Source organism: Anolis sagrei, chromosome 2, assembly GCF_037176765.1.
Source record: "Anolis sagrei isolate rAnoSag1 chromosome 2, rAnoSag1.mat, whole genome shotgun sequence".
Lineage (NCBI taxonomy): Eukaryota > Metazoa > Chordata > Lepidosauria > Squamata > Dactyloidae > Anolis > Anolis sagrei.
Window position 1 is genome coordinate 303,512,575 of NC_090022.1, and position 24,751 is coordinate 303,537,325.

Below are 24,751 nucleotides of genomic sequence, written 5' to 3' on the forward strand. Positions count from 1 at the left end.
TACCAAAAGCACAATAATCCCAATTAAACAGCTCAAGGGAAGATCCCAGGGGCTCACATGTCTTTACACTAATGCACAGAGCATGGGAAATAAACAAGACGAACTCCAACTTCTAGCACAACACCACAAATATGATATCATAGCCATCACTGAAACCTGGTGGGATGACTCCTATCGCTGGAATGTAGATATCGAGGGGTATAACCTCTTTCACAGAAACCGAACAAAGGGGAGAGGAGGCGGAGTAGCCTTATATGTCAAAAACTCTTATGCTGCAGAAGAAATTCAAGACAGCAATCTGGGAAACCAGCTTGAAATCATCTGGATAAGAATCAAGGGAACTGGGACTCAAAAAGATGTCGTTGTAGGCGTCTACTACAGACCCCCAAGCCAGGAGGAAGATCTTGATGAAGTCTTCTGCCAACAGTTGACCAAACAGGCACAGAAAAGAGATGTAGTAGTCATGGGCGATTTCAACTATCCCGATATTTGCTGGAAAACAAACTCGGCCAAGAGTACAAGGTCCAACAAATTCCTCGCTTGCCTTGCAGACAATTTCATGGTCCAGAAGGTAGAAGAGGGAACAAGGGGATTGGCTACTCTTGATCTCATCCTAACAAATGCGGAGGACCTGATCGATGCGGTCGAAGTGGTAGGATCCTTAGGGGCAAGTGACCATGTGCTCCTGCAATTTGAGGTACAAAGGAAGGCCGAAACTAAGACAAGTCAAACCCGCATTTTGGACTTTAGGAGAGCTGATTTCCAAAAAATGAAGGAAACGCTGAGCAGCATTCCGTGGACACAGATACTAAAAGACAAGGGAGCTACGGATGGATGGGAACTTCTCAAGAGTGAAATACTCAAGGCGCAATTGCAAACCGTGCCAACAAAGAGAAAAAATAGGACAAGTGCAAAGAAGCCAGAATGGATGTCCAAAGAACTTCTAACTGTGCTAAGACACAAAAGAGACATGCACAAGAAGTGGAAAAAGGGAGAAATCACCAAAGAAGAATTCAAACAAATGGCCAACACCTGTAGGGAAAAGGTCCGCAAAGCTAAAGCAAAAAACGAGCTCAGACTTGCCAGGGACATTAAAAACAATAAAAAGGGCTTCTATTCTTATGTCAGTAGAAAAAGGAAAAACAAGGAGGCGATAGGACCTCTTCGAGGAGAAGATGGGGCAATGCTGACAGGGGATAGGGAAAAGGCAGAACTACTTAATGCCTTCTTTGCCTCGGTCTTCTCACAAAAAGAGAGTCTTCAACCTCAGCAAGATGGAGTGGATGAGGGATTGGAGGACATCCAACCCCAAATTGGGAAAGAAGTCGTCCAGGAATACCTGGCCGCTCTTAATGAGTTCAAGTCCCCAGGACCAGATCAACTACACCCAAGAGTATTGAAGGAACTAGCGGAAGTCATTTCGGAACCATTGGCAACCATCTTTGAGAGTTCTTGGAGAACGGGAGAAGTTCCAGCAGATTGGAGGAGGGCCAATGTGGTCCCAATCTTCAAGAAGGGAAAAAAGGACGACCCAAACAACTACCGTCCGGTCAGCCTCACGTCGATACCGGGCAAGATTCTGGAAAAGATTGTTAAGGAAGTGGTCTGCAAACACTTAGAAACAAATGCAGTCATCGCTAATAGTCAACATGGATTTATCAAAAACAAGTCATGCCAGACTAATCTGATCTCTTTCTTCGATAGAGCTACAAGCTGGGTAGATGCAGGGAATGCCGTGGATGTAGCGTACCTGGATTTCAGTAAGGCCTTCGACAAGGTCCCCCATGACCTTCTGGCAAGGAAACTAGTCCAATGTGGGCTAGGCAAAACTACGGTGAGGTGGATCTGGAATTGGTTAAGTGGACGAACACAGAGAGTGCTCACTAATGCTTCCTCTTCATCTTGGAAAGAAGTGACGAGCGGAATGCCATCAGCAGGGTTCCGTCCTGGGCCCGGTCCTGTTCAGGATCTTTATTAATGACTTAGATGAAGGGCTAGAAGGCATGATCATCAAGTTTGCAGACGACACCAAATTGGGAGGGATAGCCAATAGTCCAGAGGACAGGAGCAGAATTCAAAACGATCTTGACAGATTAGAGAGATGGGCCAAAACTAACAAAATGAAGTTCAACAGTGACAAATGCAAGATACTCCACTTTGGCAGAAAAAATGAGATGCAAAGATACAGAATGGGGGACGCCTGGCTCGAGAGCAGTACGTGTGAAAAAGATCTTGGAGTCCTCGTGGACAACAAGTTAAACATGAGCCAACAATGTGATGTGGCGGCAAAAAAAGCCAATGGGATTTTGGCCTGCATCAATAGGAGCATAGTGTCTAGATCTAAGGAAGTAATGCTACCCCTCTATTCTGCTTTGGTTAGACCACACCTGGAATATTGTGTCCAATTCTGGGCACCACAATTGAAGAGAGATATTGACAAGCTGGAATGTGTCCAGAGGAGGGCGACTAAAATGATCAAGGGTCTGGAGAACAAGCCCTATGAGGAGCGGCTTAGGGAACTGGGCATGTTTAGCCTGAAGAAGAGAAGGCTGAGAGGAGATATGATAGCCATGTATAAATATGTGAGAGGAAGCCACAGGGAGGAGGGAGCTAGCTTGTTTTCTGCTTCCTTGGAGACTAGGACACGGAACAATGGCTTCAAACTACAAGAAAGGAGATTCCATCTGAACATTAGGAAGAACTTCCTGACTGTGAGAGCCGTTCAGCAGTGGAACTCTCTGCCCCGGAGTGTGGTGGAGGCTCCTTCTTTGGAAGCTTTTAAACAGAGGCTGGATGGCCATCTGTCAGGGGTGATTTGAATGCAATATTCCTGCTTCTTGGCAGGGGGTTGGACTGGATGGCCCATGAGGTCTCTTCCAACTCTTTGATTCTATGATTCTATATACACAGACTGGGCCACAGCAACGTGTGGCAGGGGATGGCTAGTTATCTATATAAATAAAAATGTAATGTTTGTTTGTGGGATTAACGTAACTCAAAAACCACTGGACTGGTTGACACCAAATTTGGACACAAGACACCTCTCAGGCCAACAAGTGACCATCACTCATACAAACACTGGAAAACACAGAAGAGATTTTAAAAGCCAAAAAATGAAAAATACATTACAACGCATGCGCAAACACACACACACACACATATATGCAAACACACACATAAATACATATACACAAATATATGCACACACATATACACACAGAAAGCAGATATACACAGTGGAAGGGACTTAAAAAGCCACAAAAATGAAAAATACATTACAAAGCATGCGCAAACACACACACACATATATATACGCAAATACACACACACACACATATATACATATACATAAATATATGCACACACATATACACACACAAAGCAGATATAACCCAGCGGAAGGGACTTCAAAAGCCAAAAATTGAAAAAAAAACCCATTACAACACATGTGCAAAAACACACACATATACACAAACACACATATATATACACATATACACGAATATATGCACACACATATACACACATATATACACAGCGGAAGGGACTTAAAAAGCCACAAAAATGAAAAATACATTACAACGCATGCGCAAACACACACATATATACGCACACACACATATATACACATATATATACATGCACATAAACACACATATATATACACAAAACACTTATATACAGACTGGGCCACAGCAACACATAGCAGGGGGCGGTTAGTATTAATATAATAATAATAATAATAATAATAATAATAATAATAATAATAATAATAATACTTTATTTATATATGATGATTATTATTCATCAGGATCAACCATGGAAGTGGGAACGAAGAAGCCTGGGAAGCTTCCAAGCTAGCGGGGAGTATTTTTTGGCACCATAATAAAATACAAGCTCAAAAACCTGCCAGGATCAGACTCCCTGCTTCCGGTTTGGCTGTTTTGAGCTGGCTTTTGGTGGCTCTGGCAGGGCTTTGAGAGGCAATGGGGCTTCTTTGGGGGCAGGCCTGCGATGACCGATCACATCTCCTCTTACAAACCAGTTCGGGCACTGTGGTCATCGGAGGAGGCCCTGCTCTCGGTCCCACCCCATCTCAAGTACGGCTGGTGGGAACGAGAGAGAGGCTTCTCTGTGGTGGCCCCCCACCCCACCCCTGGAACACCCTAAAGAAATAGAGCTGGGCCTTTCCTCCACTCCTTCAAAAACAACTGAAGACCTACTTCTGCTCACCCGCATGTGGAGAGGAGGAGGATTCGATGGTGGAGAGATCACACCTCTGGGTGGGAACCAGTTGTATTTGACATTACTTCCTGCTCCCTTCCTGCTCCACACCACCCAATGACCTCATTTGAGTACATAACGAACCCACACCATTTTGTGAAGCCTTGCTGGATGTTGTAAATTAACGTGGATGTTTTGTTTACAGTTTATGTTATTACATAATTTTGTCTGACTACACGTAGTTTGATTTATTGATGTTAAGCTTTAATTTGATGTTAAGATTTTATGGTATTTTCCTAGGTAGGGTTTTTTCTGGAATTTTGTGCCAGTGTTTGTTTGTTTTATGTCGGCATTGAATGCTTGCTGTTGTTATGTTGGAATCCCCTCGGGGAAAGAGAGAGATAGAGAGAGAGAGAGGGCAGAAGGCCAATACAGGTTGATGATGATGATGATGATGACTATGATGATGATGATTGAGGGGCCCCTCCTTGGAGGGAAGGGAAAGGGGACTGAGGCGCACTCACCTTCCATGGCGTACTTCATGTCCTGAGCAAAGAGGTTCCACATCACCTCCGCACTGATCTTCCCGACCGCAAGTTCCTGCGGGAACCTGGAATTGAACAAAGCAACAGGTAAGCCCTTCCAGGAAACATAGGCATGAACTAGAACAGGAAACTTGAGGGTACTGGAAATATGAACTTGAGAGATAAGATAACTATCCTTTGGTAATGTTCTCTCTTCTGAGAAGCATAAGGCCAACATCACTTAATTTAAGCCCAAACAAGTACCCATGAGATCATGCCGAACACACCTGTGCTTCAAGGACTTCTCACGGATTTTCGCAGACTGTCTAATTCAGGGGTCCTCAAACTTTGTAAACAGAGGGCCAGCTCACAGTCCCTCAAAGTGTCGGAGGGCCGGATTATAATTTGCAAAAAAGCATGGATGAATTCCTATGCACACTGCACATGCCTTATTTGTAGTGCAAAAAACACTTCAAAACAATACAATAATTAAAATGAAGAACATTTTTAACAAATATAAACTTATTAGTACTTCAATGGGAAGTGTGGGCCTGCTTCTGGCTGATGAGATAGGATCGTTTCAGTCGTTTCAGACTTATGTTGACCCTAAGTCGTTCCAGATTTAGGTTGACCCTGAGCAAGGGCCAGGTAAATGACCTTGGAGGGCTTGATCCGCCCCCGGGCCTTAGTTTGAGAACCCCTGGTCTAATTAGTCTATTTTTCACTCCCTCCATTCTCAAACCTAATCTAGCTTCACAGGAAAACTCCCCTTCGGTCGGAGTCCAGTTCCCAAGGGAACTGGTGTCACTATCCCTGGTTGCTTGGGAACAAATACAGGAATGCAAAAAATCTTCTCTCTTAGCACTGATAGACTCAACACTTTGAAATGCAGCAAGCCCCTCATCCTCCAACATGTCAGAAAAGTAAGAGAAATCCTCAGCCGCTTGCTGAGCAACAAGAAATGTCCCCTTCTGTCAACTTTCTCCAAGCCAAACACCCTCAGCTGCCTGAGATTCAGCTCAATTGGATCAGTGGTTCCAGGCCTCTGCTGCTCTCACCTGGGAAGGCCTCCCATCGAATGGGTTTTGGAAAAGAATAGGTTTGGGGGAGGGCGTGTCTTTATGGCATCTGATATTCTACACAAGGACATAATAAGAAAGCAGAACGGGGCTCCCGAGTGTTGCACTCCAGGACAGGAAAAACCCTGACTGTAAACACCACACCGTTGATTGGAAAATAATCCTTTTATTGAGGATAATTAAACAGCAGCAAGTAAAAAGCACTTTAAAGAAATAGGCAAATCCAATTTGGTAAGAAGATAAGCAGGACCAAAAATAGTCCAGGGTAAAGTTCAGCAAAGTCCATAAAAACAAAGTCCACACTTCTCTAATATAATTCAGGAAAACGGGAAACATTACTCCAAGGCATGAGTACTTTCCAAGAATCCAAACCACGAACAAGAAATACTTAGACAAGAATCTTCCAGGCAAAGCTTCCATGAAACAAGGACGAGAACTACACTTGATTCCAACAATGCTTCATCTGACTATATTTCCCATACTTGGAACTTTTATCTCCTCGTTAAGCTATTCCACGCACTTAGGAATTGGTTTCGTTTTACTTGAGATCCCCTTATCTTTTTCTGTTGGAGCCTGGCAGAACGCTGAAGGCACTGCTCGGCCTGTCTGTTTTGACTAATTTCCTCTCGCCTATTTATTTGCTCATTAAGTCTCGCAGCTGGGCCAGGTGCCCTGTTGTTTTCAAGCCACAAATCCTGGGAACCCTCTCGTAGCAATTCAGGGGGTACACTATCATCCCCACACCCTTCAGGGACATTCTCATGGGAAACTACACTTGGCAGAGGGGTCTCCTTGTCCTTTTCTGCAGAAGTATCATTGACCAAAACATTGCCATCTTGAAATCCATTGGCATCACTTCCCACACCCTGATCCTGAAACACAATCACAGGCTGAACTCCAACACCGAGTGCAAATGGGGCACGCAGCCACCCCGGTGTGTACGTGTGCATGCGCTTACTGGTTGAGGACGGGGGCGTAGGAGTTCTTGTCCTCCTCGATGATGGAGACGATGAGGGTGATGAGTTTGGGCCAGAAGTCCAGGTTCTGGATGCTGGGGCCCTGCTCCTCCGCCGCCGCCGCCTCCTCCTCTGCGGCTTTGTTCTGGGGAAACGCAAAAGCATGAGCCCACAGCGGAAACCCCCCCCCCCCCAAATATCCATCATTATCTGGCATCAGGACACCCCCCTCTTTCCTGGCCATTTCTTTGTGATAGCGGCCCCTCTCCCAATATGGGGCCAAAGGCAGATTACAGCACAGGCTTAAAGCAGACTACATCTGGGAAACAAAGGCCGTTTCAAAACAATTACTCCAATCCTGTTAAAACACTGCTAATTTTAAGCAGGATTACAGCGTTCTAGAAAAGATCGGAAATAAGAACGGCAGGATCACGAAGAGGTTTTTCCACAGAACCCACGGGTGACAATAATCTCCGTGGGTGGCCAAAAGGGTTTGTTGACCAGCTGATCTAAACTAGCGACACACAGCCTAGGCTCTGCCGTGACTTGACTCACGGGGTCGGCCTGGTATTCGCGGCTGTAGAGTTCCTGGCAGTTGTTGAAGATGTATTCGTAGGTGGAGTTGAGGCACGCCTTGACGCAGTCCTTGACCACCTGGCCGGCCCGAGGGGGGCTCTGCAGCTCCTGCACCTGTGGGGGGGGGGGAGAAAGGGTCAGCCCACCCACAAGCGCAAGGAGGTCATCAAGGAAGGGAAGGGCCCCCTTCCAGAAGGGCAGCATAGATGGGGCTCCTTTGGCACATCAGGCGCAGAGGGACGTCAAGCATGAAACCCAACCTGACAGCACAGGGGACGGCAGTGCGCTGAGCAACACGAGCGCCCCATTGCTGGGGGGGGGGCTCCTCTTTCTGCCAGTGATTCAGGCCCAGTTACAGCTGTCAGGGCGCATTGGGGGGCGGGCAGGGGGGGGAGTGAAATGTCATGGTCCTCCTCCTCCATCACTCTGTGTATAATGGGCTCCTGTCCTTGTGGAACGAATGGCTTTGTCTCCGGTAATTAACTTTCGTTCCGGAGATATTTACAAAAAAGGGAGTGTTTAATTAACGGGAGGCTTGATGGTTTGGCAGCCATGTCATTGGGAAGAAGGGAGGGAGGGAGGGAGGGAGGGGCAAAGGACATTTTCCAGGTGGAAAGCTCATCAGAGCTGCCCTTCGGAGGAGGCAAAAGGAGAGCCAGCCCCACTTGGAGTGGGGCCGGGGAGGAAGTGGCCACAAAAGGCAGGGGAAGGGAAGGGCGCTGCAGGGGAGAACCAGCTTCCCCTTGCCCTACCTTCATCCGGAAGAAGGTGATGCTGGTCAGGAGGTCCACCGTCGACTTCAGGTCCTGCAGGCGCTCCTTGCTGCTGGCCGGGAAATTGTTCTGTGAGCAAGAAAGGAAAGAGAAGTTGTGGAAGGCCTCCTTCCGGCAGAGGGAAAGGGGCCCCAGGGGTCCCAGCACACATTGGCCGCCCAGAGAGGCAGAGGGACATCACCATTGCCATCATCACCATCAACATCGCCATCATTGTCATTGTAATCATCATCACCAACACCACCACCATCATGATCAACATCATCAGCATCACAACCATTGGCATCATCACCATCTCCATCATCACCATCATCATCGCTATCGCCATCACCCTCTCCATCATCACTAGCATTACCATCACCATCATCGCAGCCACCACAACCATCATCACCATCAACATTGCCATCATTGCCATTGTAATCATCATCAACATCATCATCATCACCACCACCATCATCATCATTACAACCATTGCCATCACCATCTCCATCATCACCATCATCACTGCTATCGCCATCACCCTCTCCATCTCCATCATCACTAGCATTACCATCACCATCATCGCTGCCACCACAACCATCATCACCATCAACATCGCCATCATTGCCATTGTAATCATCATCAACATCATCATCACCATCACCATCATCATCATCACAACCATTGCCATCATCACCATCTCCATCATCACCGCTATCGCCATCAGCCTCTCCATCTCCATCATCACTAGCATTACCATCACGATCATTGCTGCCACCACAACTATCATCACCATCAACATCACCATCATTGCCATTGTAATCATCAACATCATCATCATAAACATAATCATGACCACTATCGCCATCACCATTACAACTATCACCATCATCCTCTCCATCTCCATCATCACCATCACCATCATCGTCATCACTATCATCACCATTGCCATCATCACCATCAACATTGTCATTCTAATCATCAACAACATCATCATCACTATCATCATCATCACCATTACAACCATTGCCATCATCACCATTGTAATCATCACCATCACCACCATCGCCATCACCCTCTCCATCATCACTAGCATTACCATCTCCATCATCACCATCATCGCTACCACCACAACCATCATCACCATCAACATCGCCATCATTGCCATTGTAATCGTCAACATCATCATCACCATCACAACCGTTGCCATCATCACCATCATAATCATCACCATCATTACCATCACCATCATCACCTACCTTTGCCACCATCACCACCATCAACATCGCCATCATCACCATCGTAATCATCACCAACATCATCATCACTATCATCATCATCACCATTACAAGCATTGCCATCATCACCATTGTAATCATCACCATCACCATCGCCATCACCCTCTCCATCATCACTAGCATTACCATCTCCATCATCACCATCATCGCTACCACCACAACCATCATCACCATCAACATCGCCATCATTGCCATTGTAATCGTCAACATCATCATCACCATCACAACCGTTGCCATCATCACCATCATAATCATCACCATCATTACCATCACCATCATCACCTACCTTTGCCACCATCACCACCATCAACATCGCCATCATCACCATCGTAATCATCACCAACATCATCATCACTATCATCATCATCACCATTACAAGCATTGCCATCATCACCATTGTAATCATCACCATCACCATCGCCATCACCCTCTCCATCATCACTAGCATTACCATCTCCATCATCACCATCATCGCTACCACCACAACCATCATCACCATCAACATCGCCATTGTAATCGTCAACATCATCATCACCATCACAACCGTTGCCATCATCACCATCATAATCATCACCATCATTACCATCACCATCATAGCCATCACCATCATCACCTTTGCCACCATCACCACCATCATCACCATCAACATCGCCATCATCACCATCGTAATCATCATCATCACTATCATCATCACCATCACAACCATTGCCATCATCACCATCATAATCATCACCAACATCATCACCATCACCACCATTGCCATCACCCTCTCCATCTCCATCATCATCACCATTATCATCAAATCAAAATCACCACCACCATCACTATCACCATCGCCATCATCCCCAACATCACCCCCATCGTCCCCGCCCTCCTCCTTCCCAGAAGAGGAGGCAAGTCCTTCCCTCCCAGGAATCCACGGAGCGCTTTGGGGAGAGTCAATTAGGAGCCCGTTTATGCAACAGACCCTTATCATTACAAATTAGGTCTAATTACATTTCACTGCATCCCACACTCGGCTACTATTTTTGGCGCAGAATGAACTGACATCTCATCCAAGGGTTTAGTCATTTTTTTCCTCCCCTAATAAGCAGCGTTCTCCCACAATGTATAATTAAGCCATTCCTGGAGGGCTTCTCCTTGGACCACGGAGCTGGCCACGGGGGGGGGGGGGGGGAGTCTTCTAAGGGGCAAAAGGAACTGTGTGATGCCAACACAATGCATCACAACCCTCCATTGCGCAACCCGGTCCTTGTCCTTTGCTTCCGGGAAGTCCTGGGCGTTCTGGATCAGGGAGGGAAGGGGGTGGAGTATCCTGGTGGGATTCACGCGCCACGCTCTCTGAGCACAAGCGCAGCCACACGGGATCCTTCGGGACATTGGTTGGACCTTGCGCAGTGCTCTGCCTCCTGGGCACTCACCCGGTACATGGAGAGGTCGATCCGGAGGGAGTTGTGCAGCTGGTCCAGGAGTTTCACAAAACGCTCTTTCTGTGGGCCAGGAAAAGAGAAGAGGTCAGCGCTCAGGAGGGGTTTCCACTGATATCCAGTTTCAGGGGTCAAGCGGAAACGAGGGCCTCCTCCCCCAAAGGGCAGGCACTCTTTCCGCTCCTTCCGGGGCAACGGTGCACGAAAGGTGCCTACGTCCTAAATCTTCCTCCTTTGAGAAGCAACAGGTCCTCCACAGACAAGTCCAGCCTGATCTCCTCAAGGTGGACTCTTGGCCAATCAATCCTCAAGCCCAAAGCACCACTGATCTTGCAGGGAGGAAGCCCAGCCTGCTCTCACTTGTGTTGAGGAAAACCATCCTCACGGAGACCGCATTGCAACACAGTGAGTGCATCTGGATTGCTTTGGATTTGGAAGTGCTTACACACCATGAAAGGAAGACTAAGTTCTCTGAGTTGCTGTGAGTTTTTTGGGCTATGTGGCCATGTTCCAGTAACATTATCTCCTGACGTTCTCCTGCATCTGTGGCTACTGGCATCTTCAGAGGTTCTGTTGGCACCGAGACAAGTGGAATAAATATGTGTATATCTTTCCTAAAAGGAGGGAGGATGCCAATCTAATTTTGCTGGGGAGCGAGTTCCACAAGCGGGGGGGGGGGGGGGGGGGGGAGGGGTTCACCACTGAGAAGGCCCTGTCCCTCGTCCCCACCAGACGTGTTTGTGAGGCCAATGGGACCGAGAGCAGGGCCTCCCTCAAGCATATCTCCCTCTACATTCTGCCACATAGTTTAAGATCCTATGGAATATATATATATTGTCCGAACGTATCTCCCTCTACGTTCTGCCTCGTAGTTTAAGATCCTATGGAATATATATATATTGTCCGAACGTATCTCCCTCCACATTCTGCCTCGTAGTTTAAGATCCTATGGAATATATATATATTGTCCGAACGTATCTCCCTCTACGTTCTGCCTCGTAGTTTAAGATCCTGTGAGGAGGCCCTGCTCTCAGTCCCATCGGCCTCACAAAAACGTCTGGTGGGGATGAGGGACAAGGCCTTCTCAGTGGTGACCCCCTGCTTGTGGAACTCGCTCCCCAGCGAGATTAGTTTGGTGTCCTCCCTCCTTTCCTTTAGGAAAGAACTGTAATCGTGGTTGTGGAACCAGGCTTTTGGCTAGCAGGCACAATGGCACTTTGGATATCGCACTGGACCATAATAATAATAATAATAATAATAATAATAATAATAATAATAATCTTTATTTGTAAGCCGCAGGACTTGGTGTCGCTTACAAGAGGCCGAGCCCAAAATACATCATAAAACATAACAACAACAATGCACCATAACCATATGATGATTGTTATGATAATGAAAAGGGCGATATGATTGTATAACGAATGTTATTGTTTTTAACCTATTGTGTTTTTATGGTTTTATATTGTTGTTATATTGTGATATTTGCGGCATCGAATTGTTGCCAGTGTTAGCCGCTCTGTCCCCCCTCGGGGGTTGAGAAGGGCGGGGTCGAAATGTTGTAAATAAGTAAATAAATAATATCTATATCTATCTATTGATATTTATTTATTTCCTATACTTGTATGCCGCCCCTCTCAGCCCGAAGGCGGCTCGAGGCAGTTTACGTTTGGCAATCAATGCCGCACAAGAGAAAATACAGTCAAAAACAATTACATATTGTATAAACTATATAAAAATAATAATTAACAATTAAAACCACAAATACAGTTCTCAGTGTCTCATCATTAAAATCATTTTCCATCAAATCGTCCTGTTGTTCCATGAGTCTCAATTAGTCAGCTATCTATCTATCTATCTATCTATCTCTATATATCTAGCCTCCCAGACAGAGGATGCCTCCAGGCAACAAACCCCAGGCTACTTCTATGAAGAGACCCTCACTGATTGGCTTTGCAGCTTCCAGGTTACGCAGTTCTATTCAAGCTTGCAAACTGCAAAACTCACACTTGGTTTACCAGGCAAGGGTTCTTTCTCCCACCCTGGACATCATTCCACAGGGATATATACACTCCACTTGCCTCACTGCCAACAGACCTCTGAAGGCACCATTAGCCACAGATGCAGGCGAAATGTCAGGAGAGAATGCTGCCGGAACAGGGTCATATATAGCCCAGAAAACTCACAGCAACCCAGTGATTCTGGCCATGAAAGCCTTCAATAACACAATGAAAAAAGCAAACCTTGGGGTGCATCTATGCCAGGTATGGGCCCACTCTGGCCCTCAGGTGTTTTGGACTCCAACTCCCACCATTCCTCACAGCCTCAGGCTCTTTCCTTTTCCTGGGAAAAGGGAAAAGGAAAAGAACGGGGCCTGGGGCTGTGAGGAATGGTGGGAGTGGGAGTCCAAAACACTTGGAGAGAGGGCCAACTTCGGCCCGGGCCTGCACTCGAGCCTGGAGTCATCCGGCTTCTCCTGAGCCAAGGGCTGCCAAGTGGGCCAGGGTGGCTCCTTGGTGGCTCTGGCTGCAGAAGGGGGGGGGGGTCCAGAGCGGAGGATGAAGGGGGCCGCGTCCATCCGCCGAGGGTCACTCACCCCGAAGTTGGAAGCGGAGAAGCGGTCGGAGGCGGAGACGTTGGTGGAGGCGGAGGTGTGGGCGTAGTAGGCGTTGATGTTGGCCAGCAAGGTGCTCATCACGGCCGGGACCCCCGGGCACATGTACTTGGAGGAGAGGCACGCAAAGTGCCTGAAGGAGAAGAAGGAGGAGGAGAGCAGACCATGTGGAAACAAAGAAAGATAACAGCTAAACAACAGAGAGGAAAAAACCAGGCACAGATTAACACCTCCCAGCAACAGATTTTCCCAGGCTCAGGCAGGCCTTCAAATGCTAATGAAGGTGAACAGCTAAACATTCACACCTAGCTGCAGCAGGGAAGAGCTCCTTGCCCCACCCCAGCCATTCCACAGATTTATAAACCCATTTTTCCTACTTCCAACAGACCTCACAACCTCTGAGGATGCTTGCCATAGATGCAGGCGAAACGTCAGGAGAGAATGCCTCTAGAACATGGCTCTATAGCCCGAAAAAACCCACAAGAACCTGGGAACACTCCGTCAGTCCCAGGGAAAGGAGGAAGACGAGGGCACACTCGACACACATTCTGTTGGGAAGAGCACCTAAAAGAATCCCCACCTTGTGTGACCGTGGAGCAGAACATACAACTCCGCACCTGTGTGCTTGCCCACTATGCCCTGCCTCACATACAGAGGAAGAATGGTTGGAGGCTGCAGACAATGCTGTTGCTGTTGCCCGTTTTTGATCAAAAGATAGTTAGCTGCTTGTGCTCTTTCCATTTGTATCCATTTTATACTAATTTATGCAATGCTTTGGGCATGAAATAAATAAATAAGTATAATTATAAGACAAGTGATTTTAATGTTTTTGTATATGTATATAGTATGTTTCGGCACTGAATGTTTGCCGTTTATATGTTGTGCTCCGCCCTGAGTCCCCTGAGTTGGGGTGAGAAGGGCGGAATATAAATGCCTTAAATAAATAAATAAATAAAATAATTATATGTAAAGAATATGGACAATTGAGTAAGAATTGTGTCCTGTGTACTCAACACAGAGAAGAACTACATCCTATTTAGAACTGAACTTTAATTAGAAATTTGCCAATATGTTTGTTTGTTTTTTTCCTGTCAGGAGCGACTTGAGAAACTGCAAGTCGTTCCTGGTGTGAGAGAATTGGCCATCTGCAAGGATGTTGCCTGGATCACCAAGAATCATAGAATCATAGAATCCTAGAGTTGAAAGAAACCTCATGGGTCATAATCCAGTTGAACCCCATTCTGCCAAGAAGCAGGAATATTGCATTCAGATCACCCCTGACAGATGGCCATCCAGCCTCTGCTTAAAAGCTTCCAAAGAAGGAGCCTCCACCACACTCCCTCCGGGGCAGAGAGTTCCACTGCTGAACGGCTCTCACAGTCAGGAAGTTCTTACTCGTGTTCAGAAGCAGGAATATTGCATTCAAATCACCCCTGACAGATTGCCATCCAGCCTCTGTTTCAAAGCCTCCAAAGAAGGAGCCTCCACCACACTCCGGGGAAGGCAGAGAGTTCCACTGCTGAACGGCTCTCACAGTCAGGAAGTTCTTCCTCATGTTCAGAAGCAGGAATATTTCATTCAAATCACCCCTGACAGATGGCCATCCAGCCTCTGCTTAAAAGCTTCCAAAGAAGGAGCCTCCACCACACTCCGGGGCAGAGAGTTCCACTGCTGAACAGCTCTCACAGTCAGGAAGTTCTTCCTCATGTTCAGGTGGAATCTCCTCTCTTGTAGTTTGAAGCCATTCTTCCATTGCGTCCTAGTCTCCAGGGAAGCGGAAAGGAAGCTTGCTCCCTCCTCCTCCTCCCTGTGGCTTCCTATCACATATTTATATGATGAATTAATACAAGATGTTTATGAGTAAACAAGATATGTTATTTTCAAAGAAGACTTTGATTTATTATCTCTAAGTGCATATTTTAAACTCAGACTGGATGGTCATCTGTTGGGGTTGCTTTGAATGCAATATTCCTGCTTCTTGGCAGAATGGGGTTGGACTAGATGGCCCACCAGGTCTCTCCCACCTCTAAGAGGTTTCAAGGCAATGGATATCTTTTGGGCAACTGCAAATTCAACTGCCAAGAACCAACCATCCTCTGCTAACCCAACACATTTTTGTGCAATGGCATTCCTTTATCCTTGGCAGTTCAAAGTGTCCAATTCTGGGCACCACAATTCAAGAGAGATGTTGACAAGCTGGAATGTGTCCAGAGGAGAGCGACTAAAATGATAAAGTGTCTGGAGAATAAGCCCTATGAGGAGTGGCTTAAGGAGCAGGGCATGTTTAGCCTGACGAAGAGAAGGCTGAGAGGAGACATGAAGGTCAGGGATAAATATGTGAGGGGAAATCATAAGTTGGAGGGAGGAAACTTCCTTTCTGCTTCCTTGGAGACTAGGACGCCATGGAACAATGGCTTCAAACTACAAGAGAGGAGATTCCACCTGAACACGAGGAAGAACTTCCTGACTGGGAGAGCCGTTCAGCAGTGGAACTCTCTGCCCCTTGAGTAGTGTGGAGGAGGCTCCTTCTTTGGAGGGTTTTAAACAAGGGCTGGATGGCCATCTGTCAGAGGTGCTTTGAATGCAATATTCCTGCTTCTTGGCAGAATCAGGTTGGACTGGATGATGGCCCAGGAGGTCTCTTCCAACTCTTGGATTCTATGATTCTACATGGTTCTTCAGTCTAACAGCTGAGTTACCTGTGTGCCATGATTACATGAATGCTTGTGACTTCTAACAAAGTCATTCTTTTCAAATGGTGGTCTCCACACGTTTATGGAGATTCAAATTCGCCAAACAGATGTGGCATCATTTTTACCTGTCCAATGGGGTTGTGGTGCAGTTATTTCCAATAGGTTGTGGAATTTCCAATATATTTCCAATGCGGAATCTGCTCTCTAACATGGGCAAGGCCCACCCCCCTTTCCCATTTGCACCCCTTCTCTCTTAATTAGAGGGACTCCTCTCCTGCCTTGACGTTGTCATGCAACGCGAACCCCTTTCAAGCTCTGTTTCTCCGTATTTACAGCCATTTCCCCCTTTGATTGTTTACTTTAATCACCCAACAAGCACAAGTGCGGCTGGAATCATTTCGGGGAGCGTGCTTTGCATTCCCCCCCCCCCCCCCCCGGTTCTCCTTTTCTTCCTTTGCACTTTAATGAGAGCAATTAAATGAGAATATGCAAATGAGCCTGCTTCCTTCCTTCCTTCCTGAGGATCCGCCCAAGCAGGATCCGCCCAGAGGGCTTTGCAGCAGCCTCTCTTTCTGGCCCCACGGGACCCCCCACTCTGCGGATGGATCCACGCAATGGAGGGGCCGTGGGGGGGGGGGGCTGGCAAGGGCCCCTCCCTCCCTCCCCCTCCCCCCCCCCCCCCCCCGTTGCTGTGGGACTCACGTCATGGCCTGGTAGATGGACTCGATGCCGTAGCGCATGGCGAACTCGTCCACGATCTCCTGGCCCGTTTCGTCAAAGTAGACCTTCCAGGCGTCGTCCCCCTTGGCCTCCGGGATCCTCACCACGCCGCTGCCCTGGACGTCCGTCAGGTGGTGGAAGAGGTTCTGCCGGGGAGAGAGGGACGGAGGGACGGACGGACGGAGGTCAGGCCCACAGACATCGCGCACTAACCTTAAGGAAGGCTCCTCCAGCAAAGATGGGGCCAAATCCCCACCACTGCCTTTTTGGACTACAAGGGTGTTACTCTATGAGAAAGGACATGCCAATGGTTCCTCTTCACTCAACAGTTTAGTGTGGATAGATCAGGCATGGGCCAACTTGGGCCCTCCCTCCAGGTGTTTTGGACTCCAACTCCCACCATTCCTAACAGCCTCAGGCCCCTTCCTTTTCCCTTCAAAACAAACACACAGGGGGAAAAGGAAGGGGCCTGAGGCTGTTAGGAATGGTGGGAGTTGGAGTCCAAAACGTGGTGAAAGACGGCCTGGACGGCTCATTCACTTCAAGTTGGGTCAAGAGATGGCAAAAATATTAAATATTAACTAGGTATGTTTGATTACAAAACTGTGAATAAAGCACTGAAAGAGTGAGCCTATTAAGAGTTATTGGACCAAACCTAGTGTCATCCTGAGGAATGTGAGGTGGACCTCTGTGTGAGAGAAGCTGATCAAAGTGCGAAGAAACATAACATACAAGAAACGCAACGACTGTCAGAAACATTAAAAATTAACTGGGTATTTTTTATTACAAAAGTGGAAGTCAAACACTGAAGGAGGGAGTAGGCCGAAGCCTGTTAGAGTCAGTGAACCAAAGCTACTGTCATCCTGAGGAATGTGAGGTGGACCTCTGTGTGAGAGAAGCCTTGTGTACTGAGCTGATAAGAGTTAGTGGGCCTAAGCTAGTGTCATCCTGAGGAGAGTGAGTAGGCCGAAGCCTGTTAAACTCAGTGGGGCAAAGTTAGTGTCATCCTGAGGAATGTGAGGTGGACCTCTGTGTGAGAGAAGCCTTGTGTACTGAGCTGATAAGAGTTAGTGGGCCTAAGCTAGTGTCATCCTGAGGAGAGTGAGTAGGCTGAAGCCTGTTAGAGTCAGTGAACCAAAGCTAGTGTCATCCTGAGGAATGTGAGGTGGACCTCTGTGTGAGAGAAGCCTTGTGCACTGAGCTGATAAGAGTTAGTGGGCCAAAGCTAGTGTCATCCTGAGGAAAGTAAGTAGGCCGAAGCCTGTTAAGAGTCATTGGGCCAAAGCTAGCGTCGTCCTGAGGAGAATGAGTAGGCCAAAGCCTGCTAGAGGTAGTAGGCCAAAGCTAGTGTCATCCTGAGGAGAGTGAGTAGGTCGAAGCCTGTTAGAGTCAGTGAACCAAAGCTAGTGTCCCTGAGGAATGTGAGGTGGACCTCTGTGTGAGAGAAACCTCGTGTGAGAATGCTCCAGTGTGAAGGCTGCTGTGTGTAAAGCTACTATGTATGTGTTAACTTAGTTCTTGCAAACATATTATTTTGCTACAAGGAAAAGCCTCTTTTGGAAGGGAGAACCTTGGTCTGTGTGTTTGTGTTCTTTGTATCACTTGGGGCTCCTGGTGTGCTGGGTCATCGTGCTGCTAATGAGTTACTTTGCAATGTGTGCATGGGGAGGGTCTTCTGTTCATAAGCCCACTCGCCCAACCAGAGGGGCCAAGGACACAAAGAGGGTGCCATTTTCAAGATGGCGCTCTCGCTCAGGGAGGAGCCTTTCTCCCTTCCTTGAGATCTGGAGCAGAGAACGCGGGCCCCAAGGGCCAGCTGGAGACCGTCTCCCAGATGGATTAGAAAACGGAGAGAGAGAGAGGATCTGAGGACCTTGGGTAACGATTAGGGCTGGGCGGTTTCATTTCGTTAATTCATAATTCGTTAAAAATTCGTTATTTTTTTGTTAACGAAGCGATAACGAACCATTCTCGAGCAACTTAAAAACGAAACGAATTTCGTAAATGCTTTGTATTTCGTTATGTATTCGTTTCGTTATTGGTTTGAGGTCGTTTCGTTATTATTTCCGCATGTCCGGGGCAAGTTTTATAGTTGTTTTTTGTTTAATTAGTGAAAAAAAATTATAATATCACACCAACAGTCAACCACAGAGGGAGAGGGAAGCTTCAGAAGTTTGTTTAGCGTATTGCGCGATCGCCGCCGCCATTAACGAATCGATTCGTTATTGTTTCGTTATTGTTTTGCAATTTTTTTTACCATTTACGAAATTTCGTAAATATCGAACTTTTTTAAAGGAAAATTTCGGAATTCTTTTAAATATCGAAACGCAAAAAACCCCAAAAAACGAATCGATTTTAGAAACAAATTTTTCCGTTGTTACCCAGGCCTAGTAACGATGCTTCTAGGGGGCATCTACACTGTGGAATTAATGCAGTTTGGAACCCCTTTAAATGCCAGGTGAGGAGCCCGGCAGCGGAGGCGGGCCTTCCCTGCAGCAGTGGCGTACCTCGTGGAGGCAGGTGTACTGGACGTGGTAGGGCGCCACCTTCTCCTCCCCCTTGATCTCCACATTGATCTGCAGCCGGATGGCCCCCGACACGGCAGACTTGTCCGTCCGTTTCTCTGCGGGGAGGAAGCATCACAAGTAAGAAGGTGTCCGGCTGACTGACCGCCTGGCTGACCGTTGCCCCTCCAGCCCAGCCCCACCGCCACCCCCACCCACTCCGCCGGGACCCCGGAGCCCCCGGCGGGCAGGACTCACCCAGGTTGTACCAGACGTCCATCTCTCCGCTCAGCGTGCGCACCTCGATGATGGTCTGCCCCAGGAAGTCGTCCGACTCGCGCTTCAGCCGCTGCTTCACTCGGGACTTGATGTCGTCGTCCTCGTCCCAGACACGGACCTTGATGCGGTCGGAGGAGTTGTGGCACTCGCTGCGGAGAAGGACGGCGCGGGGAAAGGGTCACAGGCCGGGCGGGAATGGCGGGAGGGTGAGTGGCAGGTCCCATCACCCCGTCAGCAGGGAGGAGGAACCCTGGCCACACCTGAAGGAGGTCCACTGGGCGGCAATGGGTGTGCCCCCACACGTCTCTCTCACACAGACTCTCCACAATTCGTGTTTTCATGTGGAAGAGGGAACCATGGAGGCCCAGAGGGGGACAGGATCCCAAGGACACCCAGTCCAGCCTCATTCTACCTGGCAGGAGGGCACCATCCAAGCCCTCCTGGCAGATGCCCATACCCAGCCTCGGCTTTCAGACCTCCAGAGAAAGGAGAAGCCTCCACTAGACTCCCAGGCAGCCCGTCTGCTTCCTGCTGCTCCAAAGAGCAGGAGGTGGATCCATGCATCGAAGTTACAAGGAGTGTGCTGCCTGGAGTGGCGTTCCTTGTTTAGTGTTACTTATTCCCAGGTCATCCTCAGAGCATCCCGAGCTCTGAGGATTATTACCTGGGAAGGAATCCCACGGGAGCATTGCAGCGCACCCAAATACCTGGGAGGAGTCACTCTGGACCGTGCTCTGACCTCCAAGAAGCACTGCCTGAACATCAAGCAAAAAGTGGGCGCTAGAAACAATATCATATGAAAGCTGACTGGCACAACCTGGGGATCACAACCAGACACAATGAAGACATCTGCCCTTGCGCTGTGCTACTCTGCTGCTGAGTATGCATGCCCAGTGTGGAACACATCTCAAAGAATCATAGAATCATAGAATCATAGAATCAAAGAGTTGGAAGAGACCTTGTGGGCCATCATCCAGTACAACCCCATTCTGCCAAGAAGCAGGAATATTGCATTCAAATCACCCCTGACAGATGGCCATCCAGACTCTGCTTAAAAGCTTCCAAAGAAGGAGCCTCCACCACACGCCGGGGCAGAGAGTTCCACTGCTGAACAGATCTCACAGTCAGGAAGTTCTTCCTCATGTTCAGGTGGAATCTCCTCTCTTGTAGTTTGAAGCCATTCCTCCCTTGCGTCCTAGTCTCCAGGGAAGCAGAAAGGAAGCTTGCTCCCTCCTCCTCCCTGTGGCTTCCTCTCACATATTTATACATGGCTATCATATCCCCTCTCAGCCTTCTTTTCTTCTCTTCTTCAGGCTAAACATGCCTCACCACACTAAAGCAGTGGATGTGGCTCTTCATGAGACATGCCGCATTATCACGGGGTGTCTGGGCCCTACACCACTGGAGAAATTACACTGCTTAGCCGGTATTGCACCACCTGACATCCACCGGGAAGGAGCAGCCAACAGTGAAAGGACCAAGGCAGAGACATCTCCAGCTCATCCCTTGTTTGGGTATCCAGCATGTCAACGACTTAAATCTAGAAATAGTTTTCTGAGATCTACAGAGACACTCGCTGGAACACCTCAGCAAGCGAGAGTCCAAAAGTGGCAGGCCCAAACCCAGCACCTCAATCCGTGGGTGATACCAAATGAGAGACTCCCCCCTGGGCACACAGAAGAAGACGGGGCGACTTGGAAGGCGCTGAACAGACTGCGCTCGGGCACCATGAGATGCAGAGCCAACCTTCAGAAATGGGGCCACAAAGTGGAATCCACGACATGCGAATGTGGAGAAGAGCAAACCACTGACCACCTGCTGCAATGAACCCTGAGCCCTGCCACATGATGCACCATGGAGGACCTCCTTGCGGCTTCAGGAAAGGCAAAAGCTGCACATCGCAAGTGCTGAACCTGACTCAGCACACAGAAGATGGCTTTGAAAGGCAGCAGATCACAGGAGCTGTCTTCATAGACCTGTCATCGGATTATGATACCGTGAACCACCGCTGCCTCCTCCTGAGGAAAATGTATAATATCACAAAGGACGACCACCTCACCCGCCTCATAGGAAACCTGCTACAAAACAGGAGCTTTTTTGTTGAGTTCCAGGGCAAGAGAAGCAGGTGGCGGAAACAGAAGAACGGACTGCCTCAGGGGAGCGTGCTTGCTCCATCCATGTTCAACATCTACACACATGACCAGCCACTGCCAGAAGGGACAGAGAGTTTCATCTATGCTGACGATCGTGCCATCACTGCCCAAGCAGGGAGCTTTGAGATGGTTGAACAGAAGCTCTCCGAAGCTCTAGGTGCCCTTACTGTCTATTACAGAGAAAACCAGCTGATCCCCAACCCATCCAAAACACAGACATGTGCCTTTCATCTCAAGAACAGACAAGCATCCCGAGCTCTGAAGATCACCTGGGAAGGAATCCCACGGGAGCATTGCAGCGCACCCAAATACTTGGGAGGAGTCACTCTGGACCGTGCTCTGACCTACAAGAAGTACTGCCTGAACATCAAGCAAAAAGTGGGTGCTAGAAACAATATCATACGAAAGCTGACTGGCACAACCTGGGGATCACAACCAGACACAGTGAAGATATCTGCCCTTGCGTTATGCTACTCTGCTGCTGAGTATGCATATCCAGTGTGGAACACATCTCACCACACTAAAACAGTGGCTCTTAATGAGACATGCCGCATTATCACGGGGTGCCTGCGCCCTACACCACTGGAGAAACTACACTGCTTAGCCAGTATTGCACCACCTGACATCCGCCGGGAAGGAGCAGCCAACAGTGAAATGAGCAAGGGAGTGACATCTCCAGCCCATCCCCTGTTTGGGTCTCAGCCAGCACATCAACGACTTAAATCAATAAATAGTTTTCTTAGATCGACAGAGACACTCTCTGGAACACCTCAGCCAGCGAGAGTCCAAAAGTGGCAGGCTCAAACCCAGAACCTCAATCAATGGCTGATACCAGATGAGAGACTCCCCCCTGGGTAGACAGAGGACTGGGCGACTTGGAAGGCGCTGAACAGACTGCGCTCGGGCACCACGAGATGCAGAGCCAACCTCAAGAAATGGGGCCACCAAGTGGAGTCCTCGACATGCGAGTGTGGAGAGGAGCAAACCACTGACCACCTGCTGCAATGCACCCTGAGCCCTGCCACATGATGCACAAGGGAGGACCTTCTTGCAGCAACACCAGAGGCACTCCAAGGGGGCAGATCAAAGGTCAAAGGACATTTAATCCACTACCAAGCTAGCAAAAATTTTTTGTGTCTGTTTGTTTGTTTTTGTAATGTAATACAATCATCTGGTTGCCCCTGACATGATAAATAAATGTTACCTATTTAATGTTCACTAAGAACACAAAAGGCACTGCCGACTCATTCAACCTGGTCACAGAATATTATTATTTGAAAACACAGAAATGCTGGACTCTAACAACCATCATGCCAGACTACACAGAGAAGCCGCTGAAATTCACAAGAAGCAGGTGGACTATGTCAACAGAAAGGAGGAAACCACGAAAATGAGCAAAATCTGGGCACCAGTATTGAAAAACACCAGAATCAAGACAGTAAATAAAGAGCAACACTCAGAAACAGGGGAACTCCAGATCAAGTGACAGTCAACGCCTCCCAAGCAGAGGGTGCATCCAGGCAACAACAGCCAGGCTACCTCTATGCAAAGACCCTCACGGATTGACTCTGCAGCTTCATGGCTACTCCATGCTATTTGAGCTTGCCAATTACAACATTCACAGACCAGGGTTATTTCTCCCACCCTGGGCATTATTCCACAGGGATATCCACACTATGCTTGCCTCATTTCCAACAGAGCCTCTGAAGATGCCATTATTATTATTATTATTACTATAAACACAGCAAGATGAGTCCACAGCAAACAAGGTCACTCTGCTGGCTTTTGTATTAGACTATTATTATTATTATTATTATTATTATTATTATTATTATTAAGACAACAAGATGAGTCCACAACAAACAAGGTCACTCTGTTGGCTTTTGTATTGGATTATTATTATTATTATTATTATTATTATTATTATTATTATTATAAACACAACAAGATGAGTCCACAGCAAACAAGGTCACTCTGCTGGCTGTTGTATTGGATTATTATTATTATTATTATTATTATTAACACAACAAGGTGAGTCCACAGCAAACAAGGTCACTCTGCTGGCTGTTGTATTGGATTATTATTATTATTATTATTATTATTATTATTATTATTATTAATATAAACACAACAAGATGAGTCCACAGCAGACACTCTGCTGGCTGTTGCATTGGATTATTATTATTATTATTATTATTATTATTATTATTAGAAACACAACAAGATGAGTCCATAACAAACAAGGTCACTCTGCTGGCTGTTGTATTGGATGATGATGATGATGATTATTATTATTATTATTATTATTATGTTTATGTATTTATACCCTGCTCTATTTCCCGAAAGCGAGTGATGCACACAGATGCAGGCGAAATGTCAGGAGGGCATGCTGCAGGGACTCGGCCACACAGCCTAGAAAACTCACATTGACCCAACCATAACAATAAAGGGAGCGCAGGGCTGCCAAGGGGCGAAGGGCAGGCTTGGCACGCATCAGGAGCGGTGACTCATGGCTGCCACGGATCCCGGCCATGGCAACCCACCCTCCTTGAAAGCGGAAAAAGCCCGTCCGGAACCGGCTGGCTGACGATGCCCAAGCGGGCGCCTTTGAAACCGAGCCCTTTGCAAGAGTGCAGGATCCGTTGCCAGGCAACCGGGAGAATGGGAAGAAGGGAAGAAGAAGAAAGGGAAGAAATGGGTCAGGAGCCAGCGGTGGGTGGGGGGTGGGGGGGTGGGGGGGGGAGTTGGGGGGGGGAGCCTCGTTGAAGAAGCGGTGCAGGGCATGGCTCTCCTTGCGCCCGGCCTGAGCACTGGGCAGACTCCGTCCTCATTAAGGGGCACCTTTGCAACCCCTGCCCGCTTGCACAACAAAGGAGGTGCGGTGGTGACTCCAAAAGGAAGGCCCATGAATCAGAAACACTGGGCACCTGGCACGGAGGACAGCACGGCAAAGGC

The 24,751-nt window shown here is 47.9% G+C and overlaps 1 protein-coding gene across 1 annotated transcript in view; it reads right to left on the minus strand.

Annotated features, from left to right (window-relative positions):
- LOC132768096 (uncharacterized) overlaps nt 1-24,751 on the minus strand; it is a 253,159-nt gene that overhangs the window by 56,968 nt on the left and 171,440 nt on the right. Inside the window, exons 24-32 of the mRNA XM_067464869.1 lie at nt 19,623-19,792; nt 19,368-19,483; nt 16,843-17,006; nt 13,430-13,580; nt 10,831-10,899; nt 8,112-8,201; nt 7,339-7,473; nt 6,786-6,928; nt 4,749-4,834 (exon numbers count right to left, since the gene is read on the minus strand). Of these exons, the coding sequence (XP_067320970.1) occupies nt 4,749-4,834; nt 6,786-6,928; nt 7,339-7,473; nt 8,112-8,201; nt 10,831-10,899; nt 13,430-13,580; nt 16,843-17,006; nt 19,368-19,483; nt 19,623-19,792 (1,124 nt within the window). The remainder of the gene's footprint in view (nt 1-4,748; nt 4,835-6,785; nt 6,929-7,338; nt 7,474-8,111; nt 8,202-10,830; nt 10,900-13,429; nt 13,581-16,842; nt 17,007-19,367; nt 19,484-19,622; nt 19,793-24,751) is intronic.